The 15931-nt window shown below is 31.4% G+C and overlaps 2 protein-coding genes across 2 annotated transcripts; both read right to left on the reverse strand.

The window, feature by feature from the left end:
- Positions 1–10890: 10890 nt before the first annotated feature.
- LOC129956569 (uncharacterized) lies at positions 10891–12208 on the reverse strand. The gene is made up of 2 exons (XM_056068498.1): positions 12051–12208; positions 10891–11929 (listed from the first exon to the last, which is right to left on the reverse strand). Exons 1-2 carry the CDS (start codon positions 12206–12208, stop codon positions 10891–10893), a joined length of 1197 nt encoding a protein of 398 aa, XP_055924473.1.
- Positions 12209–13263: 1055 nt separating this feature from the next.
- Positions 13264–14697, reverse strand: LOC129956570 (uncharacterized). The gene has a single exon (XM_056068499.1). It carries the CDS (start codon positions 14695–14697, stop codon positions 13264–13266), a length of 1434 nt encoding a protein of 477 aa, XP_055924474.1.
- Positions 14698–15931: the final 1234 nt, after the last annotated feature.

Here is a 15931-nt window from a genome sequence, read left to right on the forward strand (position 1 = left end):
TTTCTTACGTACAAATTAATCGTTTGCTATAAGCAAATTGTTAGTGACGTAAATTTTTTTCATATTTTTTTTATTTGGATTGCAATCTTTCAGATATGTAAAGATGTTATTTTACAATCGAGTTTTACTCACTACCTTTTAGAATAGAGTTATGACTTTTTATACAAATGTACGTTTCAGGTGATGGAACAATATCTAAATATTTTCGCAATATATATTTTTTAAATAAATAAATTAATTTTAAATAAAATTATCTGTATGGCCGTGTCTCTTGGTTAATAAATTAGTCAAGTGATAATATAAAATTACAATATAATTTTGTTACAATGTTGCATTGCACTATTACAACAATGTTATATTGACAAGTAAATAGTATAAAATAGCAAACATTTTATTATTGTGATGGAAAATAAATAAATAAAAAAATCTGGGAGGATAAAAAAAAATGTTGTTTTTCAAATGAGACAAGTGTTGTTCTCACATTAGAGCGAAAGACTAAAAAAACTCCAACATTTATAAAACTCAGCCACTATTTTACAAGAGAAAAAATTCTGTGATTATAAATAGAAAGTACATTATTGTTAAAAATCCAAAGGTCAAGCAAAAAAAGGGGGAAAAAAATCGTATTTTTAGTGTTATATAATAATGAAGAATTAAAAAAAAATTGAAATATGGAAGCCCAATAGTAATGAATATCAGAAAAAAAATGTCTATAAATATTCAGGTGAAATTGGAACTGGACGGATTTATTTTTATAAAAAAATCCGAGATTCATAGAAAAACCAAATGGTTAGCCCAAAATTTTCCCGGATATTTCATGATGAAGGTATTATGCCTTGCCATATCTATAAAACTGTGTTCTATGGACAAAGCGCTGAAAGTACCAAATGCTGCATGAGTCCCGCACGTGAGCATTGTGTGCTTCGTAATACAAGAAAGAATCATCCGATTGCAAACTTTAATAATTTTTATAATAACAAACATAAGATTATAATTAATATGTCAGTGTAAATGGAAAAAAATATTAATTTTTTTCACAAATATTTGTTATAACTTCCGTTAATTAGCCGTATAATATCTGTTCCGTAGATGGTGTCTAATTCGCCTTGGCGACGAAACTCTCCGTCAATTGGCACGTCTTTTTGTGAAGCTCTCGGCTACTCAACGCCTTGGCACATAACACTATTTCTCAATAAATCTATTTTATTAAATTGCAGTCTGCTAATTTTGTTTATAATTAAGAAAACGCCCGCAGAAAATCATTGCGATATGCCACTTCTTGCCAAACATATTGAAATTTTTCATTTTTAACTGCTTGTAAAGTATCAAAAATGCAGTGCTTAAGTGCAGGTAAATTTGTAGGCAAAAGTGATATGCACATAAAATCTTTGACATATCCCCCAAGGAAAAATTAGATCCGGATTAAATCAGGTGATCTAGGAGGTCAGCTTCTCAGTCCAAATAATCTGCTGCACTGCGACCAATACAAAGATATGGCTGATATTTTCTGGAAAAAGAAAAATATTATCAACTAATAAGTTATAATTTTTTCTTCACAATGAATTAATAATTATAATTTTCTGTTTGTAATTATAAATAAAAATTAAATCTTGTAGTCAGATAGTTTTTTTCCTAATTATCCTAATAGTAAAATATGCATTTTAATTGTCAATTAAAAGGCATATTCATGCAATATTAATTTTAACTGCCAGTTCGATACAGAATAATTAATACGATTTTAGTAATATCACAAATGAAATTGCATTTATTTAAATCGTTGCATTTAAATGCGTACAGACGTACAGATAATACATGGTAAATCCTTTTAGAGATTTGATTCAAAATTTGATAAAGATATGCACTTAAGTCGCTAAAACTGTTAGGCTGTTTAGATTTCAATTATTTAAATCTTTGCGTTTTTAAGTTTTAGTATTTACAAGCATACGATTATGGACCGACAAATGTTCAATTCCTTGAAAGATTTGGATCAAACATTGGTACAGATGTTTGATTCAAATCTTTCAAGGTACCTTGGATGCTAAAATTGTGATCAAAATCTTTTCCATCTAGTTCTTTAACTCTTTGCTCTCGGATGGCTATTTTCAGGCACCATTTAAGACGGTGCATCATTTTGACATTTTATTTATTTAATTTCAAATTTCGATCGTAAAAAATAACTACAGTGGGATAAGAACATGTAGATTGATTTTTTGGCGAAATTCAACTTAAAAGAATTATATCCATTTATTTTTCTGAGTAATATATAAGTCCCCGTATTAAGTGAATAATTATGCATCAAGTTATTTTTTCGAGTGCAAAAGGTTAAGTTTTGCAGCTATCATGTTTACATTTACTCGAATACCAGGAAAGATTAACTTTCTCTAAATTGATTTCGCTAAATTTATGACAGAAATTTATAAATATGGTGTAAGGTCTCGTACCAAATTTAAGAGAAAAGGAAAAGAAAAAAAAAAAGAAAGTTTAAAGTGTTTTTGAATGATCTTTTTCACTAAAAGTATATTTTTTGGGCTCAGAGATGTGTGAAAAATGGAGATTCTTCTAGTTTTTGAATTCGAATTTTATAATACTTTTTCTTTGCGTGTATTATATAAAGAAAGCAGAATGATATTCTTTTCAGTGTTTCATGTTAGAGCATTGGACGTTGAAAGTAATACGATAAAGAAATTCATCTATATTGAATATCGATAAAAACAATTTGTTCGAAAATTCATTAAAAAATTAATATGCATTATGAATGCGATTGCGATTTTATTTTATTCAGAACTTTGCTATAATAAAAATAATCTCATGCTTTTCTGCTTTTACTTTAATTTCAATATTTGTGACGAAAAAAAATATTTTCTACTTTTAAATATTTTAATTAGAGCTTCTTTTTTTTTTTTTTGTCTAAAAATAGATTTTTTCAGAACAAGAATTTTGCATCTAATGAAACAATGATTTTTGTAAACAACTTCACATAACGATCAAAGAACAGAATTAAAATATCGTCTGCTTGTTTTTGTTTTATTTTTTTTTTTCCTCTTTTCATCAATCTAAAAAGAAAGAAAATAACTTTTATATTTTTAATAAGAAAAAAAAAGGAAAAGAAAAGAAAAAACGAAAGAACAAATGTCTCTTTTAATATTTGATAGCTACTTGCAAGCCTTCGTATATTTACCCAATTAAAATTAAAATCCCTAAAACTACTTTTGTTTGATAAATATCCTAATAACTATTTGCCTTGGCTTAAGCTTTTGAAAGTCGTTACATTAGTCGAGGACATTATAGTTATTTAATCATCAGCTCATCGCCAAACATGTTTGTGGATTTGTTAAAATTTTAAATGAAAAATTCGTTTTAGAAAACATTTATTTTTTACACATACACTGGCTCAAAAAATTGAGAGTACACCTTACTTTTACTTCATAAATCTGACTTTCAATATAAATAACACATTACCCGGAAGTGCAAACATGATTTTATTTTTACACATAACAAATGGTTTAATTTAGAGTAAAAATAAAGAAAAATCAACGGAAAATTTCTAAATTGAAAATTTTCAGAAGCATTTTAAATAAACATACGCAGAATTTTGCCTCAAAAAATTGAGAATACACCAATGAAATTTTGCAATATCACGCATAGAAATAAAGTGTCACTATTAAATTGCATGTCTTTTGGCTCTTATAATGGTCTCTAAACGTCACAAGTACCGATTTCAAAATTTTTTAGTGGTATTTGAAGATATTTTACCCCATTCTTCTTGCACCACTTGTTTTAAATGGGTTTTGTTTCTAATTTTGTGTTTTTGAACCCCTTTGTCGGGTATGACCCATGATTATTCAATGGCATTGATGTCGGGGTACTGTGGTGGTGTGTGTAACTGCTATTTACAATGAAAAAGACACCATATATTGAAGTTACGTGTATTCTGTTTGGGGTCGTTGTCTTACTGGAAAATGAAATTTCCATCTAAACCCAAATTTTTAGCACTTTCCTTTAGATTGCTGCGAAGTATATCCAAGTAAACCGTATCATTTATAATGCCATTTATAAAAATTAAATTTCCTACCTGGATGAAGCCATGTAACCTCAAATCATCACGGAGTCACCACCATGTTTAACTGTAGGACGTAAATGTTTTGGATACAAAGCAGTACTAGGCTTTCTCCATACAGTAAGATGGTTGTCACTGCCAAAAATGTTGAGGTTTCTTTCGTTACTAAATATAGATTTCTTCCAAAGGTTATTGGACTTCAATGGATGAGTTTTTGCAAACTTCAAATGCTTTTTTTGAATTTGCAAACTGATGAACGGTTTCTCTCTAACAATGCGACTTTTATATCCAGCTTGTTTAATGGCATTTCGCACAGTTTCAGCACTTACACTTCTGCCTATGACTTGAAAAGTTTCTGCAACAAGTTGGATGAACCATATGGTAGCAGCAATCTAAAGGAAAGTGCTAAAAATTTGGGTTTAGATGGGAATTTCATTCAACAGAATACACGTAACTTCAAAATATGGTTTCTTTTTCATTGTAAATAGCAGTTACACACACCACCACAGTACCCCGACATCAATGCCATTGAATATTCGGGGGCCATACTCGAAAAAGTGGTTCAAAAATACGAAATTAGAAACAAAACCCATTTAAAACAAGTGGTGCAAGAAGATTGGGGTAAAATATCTTCAAATACCACCAAAAATGGGTCGAATCGGTACCATGACGTTTAGAGACCATTATAAGAGCCAAAAGACATGCAATTTAATAGTGACACTTTATTTCTATGCGGGATATTGCAAAATTTCATTGGTGTATTCTCAATTTTTTGAGGCAAAATCCTGCGTATGTCTATTTAAAATGCTTCTGAAAATTTTCAATTTAGAAATTTTTCGTTGATTTTTCTTAATTTTTCTAAATTAAAGCATTTGTTATGTGTGAAAATAAAAACAAGTTTGCACTTGCCGTTAATGTGTTATTTATATTGAAAGTCGCATTTATCAAGTAAACATAAGGTGTATTCCCAATTTTTTGAGCCACTGTATATTAGTCATTGTTTATCAGGTAAAATTGAAGCTAGGCAATTTTTTTTCTGCTTTTATATAGTTTATTGTCTCTCATATATGCAAAGATGGGATTATATTATTGTTTTTATTCATTTCCTTATTTAATGAGTCTAGAGTTCAAAACTTTTATGCAAGTGTATGTCTCGTTGGTAATATAATATATAAACATTTTTTTTTCAAAATTAATAACAACATGTACGTTAGTGGTGTATATATATATATATATATATATATATATATATATATATATATATATATATATATATATATATATATATATATATAAAGATTAATTGAATTTTAGTTAACTGTAATATTCTTCAAAAAGTGCAAGATGATTTCTGCAAACGAAATGACGATAAATAAAAGATTTTCGAAAATCGTTTTTTTTTCCTCCTTGTTTTTTATCTTTCCGTCAACTTAAAAATAAAAATAAAAATTTAAAAACCTAACAAGCATATGAGTAAATAAAAAAAAGCAGACATTTTTACAGCACAACGGAATAAATACAATTTAATTCATTTTTTTCCCATTCATTTGTTACCAAGGCAGAATGAGTCATAACAATTCTAAATTAATGAGATAATCAAAACAGACGACTTTTATGGATTTTGAAAACGAAATAAAGACTAGTTATTTCTGTAACAATCTCCTGTCCTTTAAAATATCTACTTTGTTAGCTTAATTAAATTTAAAAAAAAAATATATATTTTTTAAAGAACTGGTTCTAATTACGAATTTTTATGAATCTACGTTTAGTTTGCACGCAAGACGACTTGTGTGGGTACTATGACATCAAAGAAAATTGCCGAAAAAGGAAAAAAAAAAAAAGATTGCCTTTCATTAATATTTATGGCAGTATTGCAGTAATCTGATGTAATGCACTTTTAAAAGGAGTTAAAATAATAAAAAGAACGTAGTCTAGAAATTTAATAATTAATTTTTATTTCCTCGTACACGAAACGTAGAAAACAAAAAGTATTATAATCTATACTTAAAAATGAACGTGCTTATGTGTGAGTGCTGATGCGTGAATTTGTGGCATTCAGACAAATATATCGTAGTTAAAATCATGAAATTACATGATTTTAAGACACGTGGATTCCATTACATCGAAGTTTAAAATTTAATCTAAACAAATTTTTACTTGATATTTTATACTACTTATCTCGTGTTTGCCTGTAGCTTTGTTTTTAAAGACTATGTGTGTATAAAAAATTTATTTTGTACCTCTCATGTAATTTACTGATTTTCTTTAGTAATTAAGATGATTTTATTTAATTTTTACCGAAATATTTAAAACAGTAAAATTAATATTCCTGCATCCGATATAGTTCTCTTACCTTTTTTAAAAAATCTTTCAGGGCTTTCTTCTAACATTTTTTCCTAATTTTAAACCAGATCGATAAGAATGCTTTTTTCTCTGATTTTTAATTAATTGTTTTCCTGATGAGTTGAAAGATTTTCTTTGGTGATTTGCGACAAAAAGTGCTAATTTGTGCAGGCAGGTTTTACTTTTTCGTTGATTAAGGAAGAAGCTATAAAACAGGAAATTAAGAACCATAAAAATTATTTTTATGCAATTTAAATTCTAATAATATAGTTTCAATAAGTATTTTATACACTATTTAATTTTCTCTTTTCTTTTTTTCTGGCATGCATTCAATTTCAGTAATTTTTTGTGATTTGTATTGCTTTTAATTCACCAGACGATAATATTGTCAAGAAGAAAAATAAACACGAATCATCAATATTACTTTTTTACTTCGTTTTCATAGCTTTGGTATGCGTTATTGTGATTTTAATTTCTCTGATATTTATCGTAACGTAGATTTTGTTAGCCATCAATATTATTGTTTAAAAATGGGCATCGAAATGCTAATTTTCCAGGTCTACTTGAATTCAAAAAAAAAGAAATAATAAAAATATACAAAACTGGTGAAAAATTAGAAGGAAATAAATCGCAAATTTCAAATTATTATGCGAGGACAATATTATTTTTTTAAGTCATTACTTGTCTTAATTAATTTAAGTCATTAGCCAGTTTAAACCGGTTTGAAACAATCACGAGACTTCTCTATCGGTCTCTCTCTCTCTCTCTCTCTATATATATATATATATATATATATATATATATAGACATAGAAATATATTAAAAAATTATATATATATAATTTTTTTAAACTTTCATTTTCAATTTTTCTAGCTGGGAAACAAAGTTTTGGCTCTCGACCGATTTTGAGATGAAATAACAGCTATGATGTCATAGTTCTACGTCAGCCTTTTAAAAACGCATCTGCTGTCAAAAAAGCATACATAATAATAATGCAATACTGGTAAAAGCAGGTAAAAGAATGTATGCGATTAAAAGATGATGATGAAAATTGCCATTTATGCTTTATTCATTGCCTACGCGATATCGAGCTTAGATTTTCATTGCTTACGCGATTTCGAGCTTCAATATTCATTACCTACGTGATTTTGAGCTTCAAAACCCCCTGACCCAAACAATATCATGTTCTCACATTATAATAATGACAACATTTTCGAATTATTTGTCATTAAACACTATGGTTAGAAAATGCAAGTAATTAAGTGGGTAAAATTTAGATGTGTAATTTTATCACTAGAATAACAATAACTATTTTTTTTTTTTTGCAGTTATAATATTTGCCTTTTTTTTTTTTTTTTTTTCCGAATACGAAAAATTTTTAACCTCTGTAAATTCTGAATGTATGATTATCAGTTTTGAAAATTTTCTATAAGCAACCAAAATTAATTCTGTTATAATCAACGAAAGTTAATTCTGTTATGACAGTCAAAAAGAAAATAAGAGTAAATAAAATAAAATTACATAAATATAACTTAACATAGAACAAAAATGCTGAAAGATATTTCCTATATTTTACTAAAGCAGAAGTCTGAAACACTTAATTTGAATAACATATAAGAAGATATTACTTGTGCTGTCATAAATAATACAAAAATATGAGAGAAATATTTATATTAATTTATGATAACATTTAAAGCTTATAATAAAATTTATTTTCAGAAGGCACTTAAGAATATCTAAAGCATTTTATTTATCCAACATTATATTTCAATTTCAGTGAAAAAATGCAAAAAATATTACATTTAAGCTTATATATTTTATTTCTATATATATAATTAGGTTATATGTTTAATCTTTTATAGTTAGTATACATGTTGAAATGTTATAAAAAGCTTTCAATCTATAAAAACGATGACCAAGGCATTAATTTTTATAACTAAAAAAATAAATAAATAAATACAAAACTCTAATTCGCAGACGATATTTTTCTGGCAACATCAAAAGGTAATACAATTTTTTACTTGTTTCGAATATAGAAAAGAAAATATAACGGTTACAGCTGGTTAGGAAGTAGTTAAGACTAAACACAGGAGCAAATAGCAAATTTTAAAACCATTTACAGTCTAGGTGTTACACCTGTAAATCGACTGAATTACATTTTCGGGTAGAATTTTGAGCTCTATATAAAAACCATTAGTGTTCGGCGCGCAACATTTTTTCCCCTACTCGAGGGAAAAAGCGGCGAATGAATTGTCCATTATGCTCAAAAGTAGAAAGAAAAAGAAAACGAAATCCCTTTTCAATTCTCTTTGCTTTTTGTTTTCCCTTCTTTTTTCTTATTTTCTTTTATAAGTATGTTTCTCTTTCTTTTCTTTTTTTTAGATCCGTTTTGCTCTAAATCCGTCATTTTTATACCAAAAACAAGATATTTCCCCCAAAAAACATGTACATAATTTTTTTTTCTACGCACCGAAGGTTTACTTGATTTTGGAATCATTTACTTTTGAATTTTATACGAAATCTTTTGAAGTATTTTTCGGGATTTTTTTTTCTACTGAGGGACTGGGGTATAAATTGATATCTGGACTGTGGTCATTTCAGCAGATCGCGTTTTTGGTTTTATTGAATTGGCTGAGATAATTTTATGGAAGCTTTCGATTTGCGTATAGTAAATATTATTCATTTTAATTAACACAAAAAGGATATTTAAAAAATTTTAGTGATTAGTTAATAATAAATTGATTAGTTAATACAATAAATAATAGACAGAAATATTTTTTTTAAATATATAATAATAATAGTTTAAAGAGCTAATTACCAATGGATATTGATGAGTATGGGACATAACGGTCTTAAAGATATTTTAAAGCATGTAGTTTAAAGTGGAACATAACTTTGGACAAATATACAGAAAGTATTTGACTACGTTCGAAATGAATTTTTCGAAAAACGTTCGAAAATATTTATATTTTTAATATTTGTATAAAAATTATTTTAAAAATATCTATGAAACCAAAATATACCAGTTAATTGGCAGTAAGAGTTTTACTTAAAACATTAGAAAAAAAAGTGATTTTTTTTTTGGCTAAAAACGCGGTATAAACCAAAAAACTTCTAGTTTTGAGGTTTATCAAATGATTAGCTTACATTTTTGCAGACAGCTAAAGAAATATTGTCACGTAGGTACTTTAGTATGGAACTCAATGACACACACAAGAAGTAGAGCTAAACCAATTTAATAACTCAACTCAGAACACGGTGAATGACAGATCTTCTGCTTTTATACTAACAGGGAAAGTTCCAGAATAGTACAGTAAGAATAAACAGTAAGAAAAGGCACTTAACTGGTAAACTAAAGAAAGGTCCAGAATCTTCTGCAACATGAAATAAAGGAAAACATAAAATCAAGGAATTAAATATTTATACAGACTGTGAATCGCATTGTCTCTAGCGGGATTCGAACTTACGATCGCTTGATTATGAGACTTTATAATGATTTATAATATTATTTAAGCGGATGTTCGGTGTTTATATATGTTGCAGTAGCTAAAGAGACTAACGAATTTTACTTGGCAAAATATTAATGTTTTCGTAGGGTTCTATAACTAGAGGCATTTGTATCTACTACATAATTTTTTTATACAAACGTTGCGTTTTATGCGCTTCGTAATTTGGTAGATAGTAGGTCACTTGACCATGACATTTGAGTTTGGTTTTGCTCATATTGTTTGAAATATTTAACGAAAATTATTATTGAGTAGTAGTAAGTATTTATATGACATTTGACGGTGAAATGGTGACAAAAAGGTTTAAAGTTAAGCTTTAATTAACACCAAATCAATGCGAATTTTACACTCGGCCAGTTATAAGACGGCCAGTAGGCAGTGCATGCATAGAAAGACTGAAAAATGCAGTTCATTCGATGGCAAGTAATTGTCCAGACGGGACAAAACTATGCCGCTGTATTGTATTTTTTTTTCTTATTGCGCATGCGTTTGTAGAATTTGGCGCTTTTTTTGGCGTGAAAAAATTGTTCACTTATCATAGATTAATTCCGAAATTTTTTGTTCTTTGTTTTTTTCTGATGTGATTTTTTTTTTTCATTTTTTTTTTCTATAGTTTCCAAAATGTATGTTGACCTTTTTTTTATTTTGTCATGTTTCTTTGTTAAAATATCCATCATTTTAATGTGATTCACAGTGAAAAAAGAAAAATTCCGGGACGCCAAAACGGCAATTTATAGCCAAACTTGGAATGCCTGAATCCATTTAATGAAATTGTGGCAAACATAAATCAGTCCCACTCTGCGCGTGCGCTGTCTATTGGCCGTCTTATTACTGGCCGAGTGTAAACCTGACATAACAGTACAGGAGTTTAAAACTCTATTATTTATTAATTCTGCTTTTATACACACGTTTGGTGGCAACACTAATGAAATGCTTTCTGGTTTATTTATCTTCTTCTTCTTCTTTCTAATCCCCTGATCGGAATCAGATCAGGTCCATGAGACCATTCGCCTTCAAACCATCAAGGACATTATTGGGGCTATGAAGCAGGTTCTCCCGGGAAAAGCCAATACAGCGAAGCAAATGCTCAGCAGTGGCCTCGCTTGAATTGCACTTTGTGCAGATGGGGAAGATCTTGTTCCCACCGGAGAACCGAAGAGTCTTGAGGTGGCCAGATTTAAATCTAGACAGAGCCGTCTGGTCTTGTCTAGCACCGCCAAAGCTCAGAGCACCACCAGGGCCAGAGCCAAGGTACCAAGGATGGGAAGGTGGTAGTTTCCAAGATGAGTTGACTAGGGCCTTACTTCTGGAATGCATTTCCTGGAAAGTTAAGGGCTCAGCAGAATTCAGAGTCAGGGATGAACCCTTCTTAGCCAGACTATCGGCAATGTCATTATATTTAAGGTTTACATGAGATGGTATCCATTGAAAATGTATAGCGGAGGACTTGGACATCAATTTTAATTTTTCAAAAACACGGATGCCTCTCTGGTCTACAATATTCCTCCAGTTTTCTAAGTACTGTATGACGCTACGACTATCAACTAGAAGCCAAATCTCACCGATTAATTGGTGATCTAAAGAAAAGCCCAGAGCCATGTCAATGGCTATCAATTCTGAGCCAAAGACGGAACTAAAGTCAGGGTTGCGCTGACTAAGGAAAGTCTCTTCATTGCCGGATTTAATTACAACCCTGCTACCAGTGTGACCATTTTCATCTTTACTACCGTCAGTATAAATCAGTACAGCTTCAGATGGGATATTATTGATTACTTCAAGAGCAGCTTGTCTTAGAAATTCAGGATGTTGAGAAGATTTATTAGTGTAAGTCAATAGTTCTGTATGGAAGTACACACCAGATAATTTGTCAAGAGGGGAAGCAATAGGCTTTAGAGAGTTAGAAGAAACAATGGGTTGCAAAACATCTAACTTTTCAGCATGTCCAAGAGGACTATACCTCTTCAACCTCTGAGTGTTCTTCCAACCACACAGGAAATTAGCGGTTCGATGTTGAGAACGGTAGCTATAAAGTTTGCTAAAGTACTTTATAAGATTAGGAATACGTCTATCCCTCAATGGCTGTAAGTCAGCCTCGTAGAGTACGATGTTGGATGGCGTGCTTCTGCGGAGCCCAGTGATAATACGAGCTGAGCTGAACTCGCTCTAGTTTCTGCAAATTGGTATTCGAGGCAACATGATATATTTGAAACCCGTATTCAAGAACTGGGCGAACCAAAGAAATGTATGTAGTTCTTAGGGTCTTAGCATCTGCACCCCAGTCACTTCCAGAAATAAACTTCATAACGTTGAGGCGAATTTTAGCCCGGTTAACAAGTGAGTCAATGTGTTTATTGCAAGAGATCTCAGGATCAAGAATAAATCCAAGATATTTAGGGTTTTTTCACAATGTAAAAGTAAAGAGTTCATATAAATTCTAGGACTATAGTTAAATAGCTTCCTATTAGTCGTAAAAAAGCCTGTAATAGATTTACCAGGATTGAAATGAAGTTTATGGTCCTCCGCAAAATCCAGAATATTCTGTATTCATTGGTTTAAGCTTGTCTCAACAACATCAATACATGAACCACTACACCAAAGAACAATGTCGTCAGCAAATAGTCCAATCTTGCAGTCACCAGGGATCACAGATTCCAATCCAGAGATGTAAAGGGCAAAGAGGGTTGGGCTCAAAACAGAACCCTGGGGCACACCCTGTCTGGAACGATAGTAACTTGAAAGCGTGCCATTATAGTTGACTCTAAAAAATCTATCTTTAAGGAAGTTGTTAATCCATGAGAGAGCCCGACCGTCAATAGCAAATTTTTCATATAACTTATTGATTAACTTATACCTCCATACTTTATCAAATGCTTTATCCCAGTCCAACAAGACTGCAATAGTATGGTTGGTCGGCTTATTATTATGGGCATCTCGCACATGTTGGGCAAAATATAAGATTTGGTCTTGAGTACCATGCCCCCTCCTAAATCCATATTGTTCACTCGGCAAAAGATTATTAGTAGCCAGGTGAAAGTTGATACGATTCAAAAGCAGTTTCTCAAAGAGCTTGCAGACAAAATTTGTCAGTGCAATTGGACGATAACTGTCTGGGATGCCTGCAGGTTTATTAGGCTTCCTAATGGGAATTACAATATCACTTTTCCAATTTCTCGGTAGCCTGCCAATTTTCCAAGAATGGTTAAAAATATCGAGTAAAAGTTGCTTTCCGCAATCACCAAGATAAGCAATCATCAGCCCATGCAAACCGTCAGGTCCCGGGGTTTTTGCAGGATCTACTTGTTTCAAGACCATTTCCAGTTCTTCACGATCAAAAGGATCATTAAACAAAGGGTTTTTTTATTTAACCTGGCGGCAGCGATGCGCTGTTTTCCTAGCCTGGACTGCAATAAATTTATCGTCCTGCACAAACTCAAGATCGTTAGCATGACAATAATGCCTGCCAAGAGTATCCGCCGAATCCCGGTCATTTAAAGGTAGAGAGGTGTCTTTTGAGTCGATACAATTCGATTTCTCGTATTGTGGTTGTTCTCTATCAATAGCTTTAGCCAATTTCCATAACTTTGTGTTTGAGGTCCCAACATCTATGTTCTCACAAAGTTCTGTCCATCTCTTTCTTCTTGCCCTAGCGTATAACTGTTTAATTTCAGCATTCACTCTGTTGAGCTCTATTCTGACAGATATATTGTTGTGTTCAAAGAGTTCCCTAGAAAGATCATTTCTCTTGAGAATAAGAGGCTCCACCACAGAAAGGTCATCCGCAAAGTTTCGATGGTGATCCTTAATGTTTCCTCTAGGAATTGCAGCTTTGGCTGCACTAATGATGGTTTCTCGGAAGAAAGACCATTGCCCCTCCAACTCAGTGCAAGGAGTTACCTGTTCAAAAGCCTGCGCAATTTTAGTACCATAGAGGTCCCAGTTCGCCTTTTTGAAATTCCAATACTTTCTCTCAACTACTTTTGCATCTGATGACTGATTTAATTCAATTAAAATAGGTAGATGATCACTTCCTATATTCTCTAATACTTCCCATTTGCATTTGGGAAACAGATCGGCACTAACAAAAGAAACATCTAAAGCCTCGTTTGTTGCATAGCTATATGAACTATGAGTTGGAGAACCATCATTTATACACATGAATGCTTTATCGTCGATAAAATTTGAAAGATCAACACCAATCTGGTTACTTGTAGAACAACCCCAAGAAGTATGTTTGGCATTAAGGTCTTCTCCTAAAATAAATGTCTGTTCGTCAGTGACGAGAGATAGGCCATCGCACAATCCTCGCCCGTTTGGAGGTAAGTAGGTGTTGAAAATCTTTATTGGTTCTCCATTCCAATTCAGAGAAATACCCTGTATTTCAAGATCACAGTCATTATGGAGTTGACCGATATTGATGACCTGGAAGTTTGCCTTACGTATTAGAAGGGCCAAGCCACCACCTCCTCTATTCAATCTATCTTTACGAAAAATATTGAATCCCTTTAGTTTCAACTTAAAGGCAGTCTTGTATTTAGTTTCTTGCAGAGCAATAATTTGTACTCTGTGTTGATCTGCTAGTTTCAAAAGGTGGTCAAGTTTAGCTCTAGTAGCGCTAGTACAGAGCCCATTGATATTACATTGCAATATTCTCAAAGGCATAGTTCGTTTAGTTTTGGGTGGAGACTGTAACACATTAATCGGTCTGGACCCTCTGCCTAAATCCAGATCGCGTCCCTTGTTAACCCGCGCGACGGACGATGCGGTATTAGAAGCTAAAGGCGAATCAATCATGAACAAAAGGGAAAGGTAGCAAACTACCTAGAGCACCCAAGAAAGGTAGAAGTCCGACTTTGCTCTTTATTATCTTTTTCGTTTATTTATCTTTTCGAGTTTATTATCTTTTATTTATTATCTTTTATTATGTTTATTTATCTTTTTCGAGTAACGGAAACTCTTCGCCTGTAGGCTAGCAATCGTCTGAATATCTTAAAAATACATATGTTAATCCTGCATTGTTTAAAAAATAATAATAATGGAGAGAGAATCTGGCAATAAGCTGCTAAATTGGCGGCAAAATGTGAAAAATTGATTCAACATTTTGATATTGGTGATATAATTGAATATTTAGATATTGGTGAAGCAAATAAATTCTCATTATGGGGCTTTAAGTTTTGAATCGGAAGTAGGTCGGTCGAAAAATGTATGTTATAATCATGGAAAAACTAAGTTTCCAGTATTAAATGAATGGCCAGTGTAGTTTAACCGCTTAACTGTTCCGCCCGAATACCATACGTGCATCAATTTCTCAAATTTTGATAGTTGTAAACAAAAAATAAAGCATTCATAACGATTATAATTCAATATTAAAATTACTTCGAATATATAGATAAGTCAAGCATTCAATGAATTTCCATTTGAATCAAAATAAGAAAATATTTCCAAAATAGAAGGTGTCATCTGATTAGATAATAAAGAAAATAAAACAGTTAAGTGGTTAAAAGCTTGCTAACTGGAACTGATGAACATCGCATACAGTATTGGACAACATCGGTGTTGGGGAAACAAAGCCTGATATTATTTGACAAAAGATTCCAAAACTCTCCGCACTTTTTCGCATGCGTTAGGATGTGTTTAATTCGTCAAAATAGGGGTGGGAGAAAGGAAAGGACATTTAACAATAAAATAAACTCGGATTACTCGCAGACTGAATTAAAATAATACGGTCAAAAATGACACAATATTCACACGAGACAAAAAATTTAACAAAAAAAAGTATCTAATAGGGCGAAAATCAAGGCCAAAGAATGACGAAGAATTCTGGAAATGCGGTCATTCTTCCGCGTTTCTCCCCTTAATGAGATAGAATCGTCCAAAAGTGGTCGTCTTAGAATACTGAAACGAACAGTAGTTCTTTATAAAATTATTTATTCTCAACTATAGTAATAGTAATAGACTGTCTCTCATCTACCTAGCGGCTCTAGGTAACTTCCTAGATGAAAATCTCTCACTGACTTTATAATCGATG

Source organism: Argiope bruennichi, chromosome 11 (assembly GCF_947563725.1).
Source record: "Argiope bruennichi chromosome 11, qqArgBrue1.1, whole genome shotgun sequence".
In the NCBI taxonomy this organism is placed as follows: Eukaryota; Metazoa; Arthropoda; class Arachnida; order Araneae; family Araneidae; genus Argiope; species Argiope bruennichi.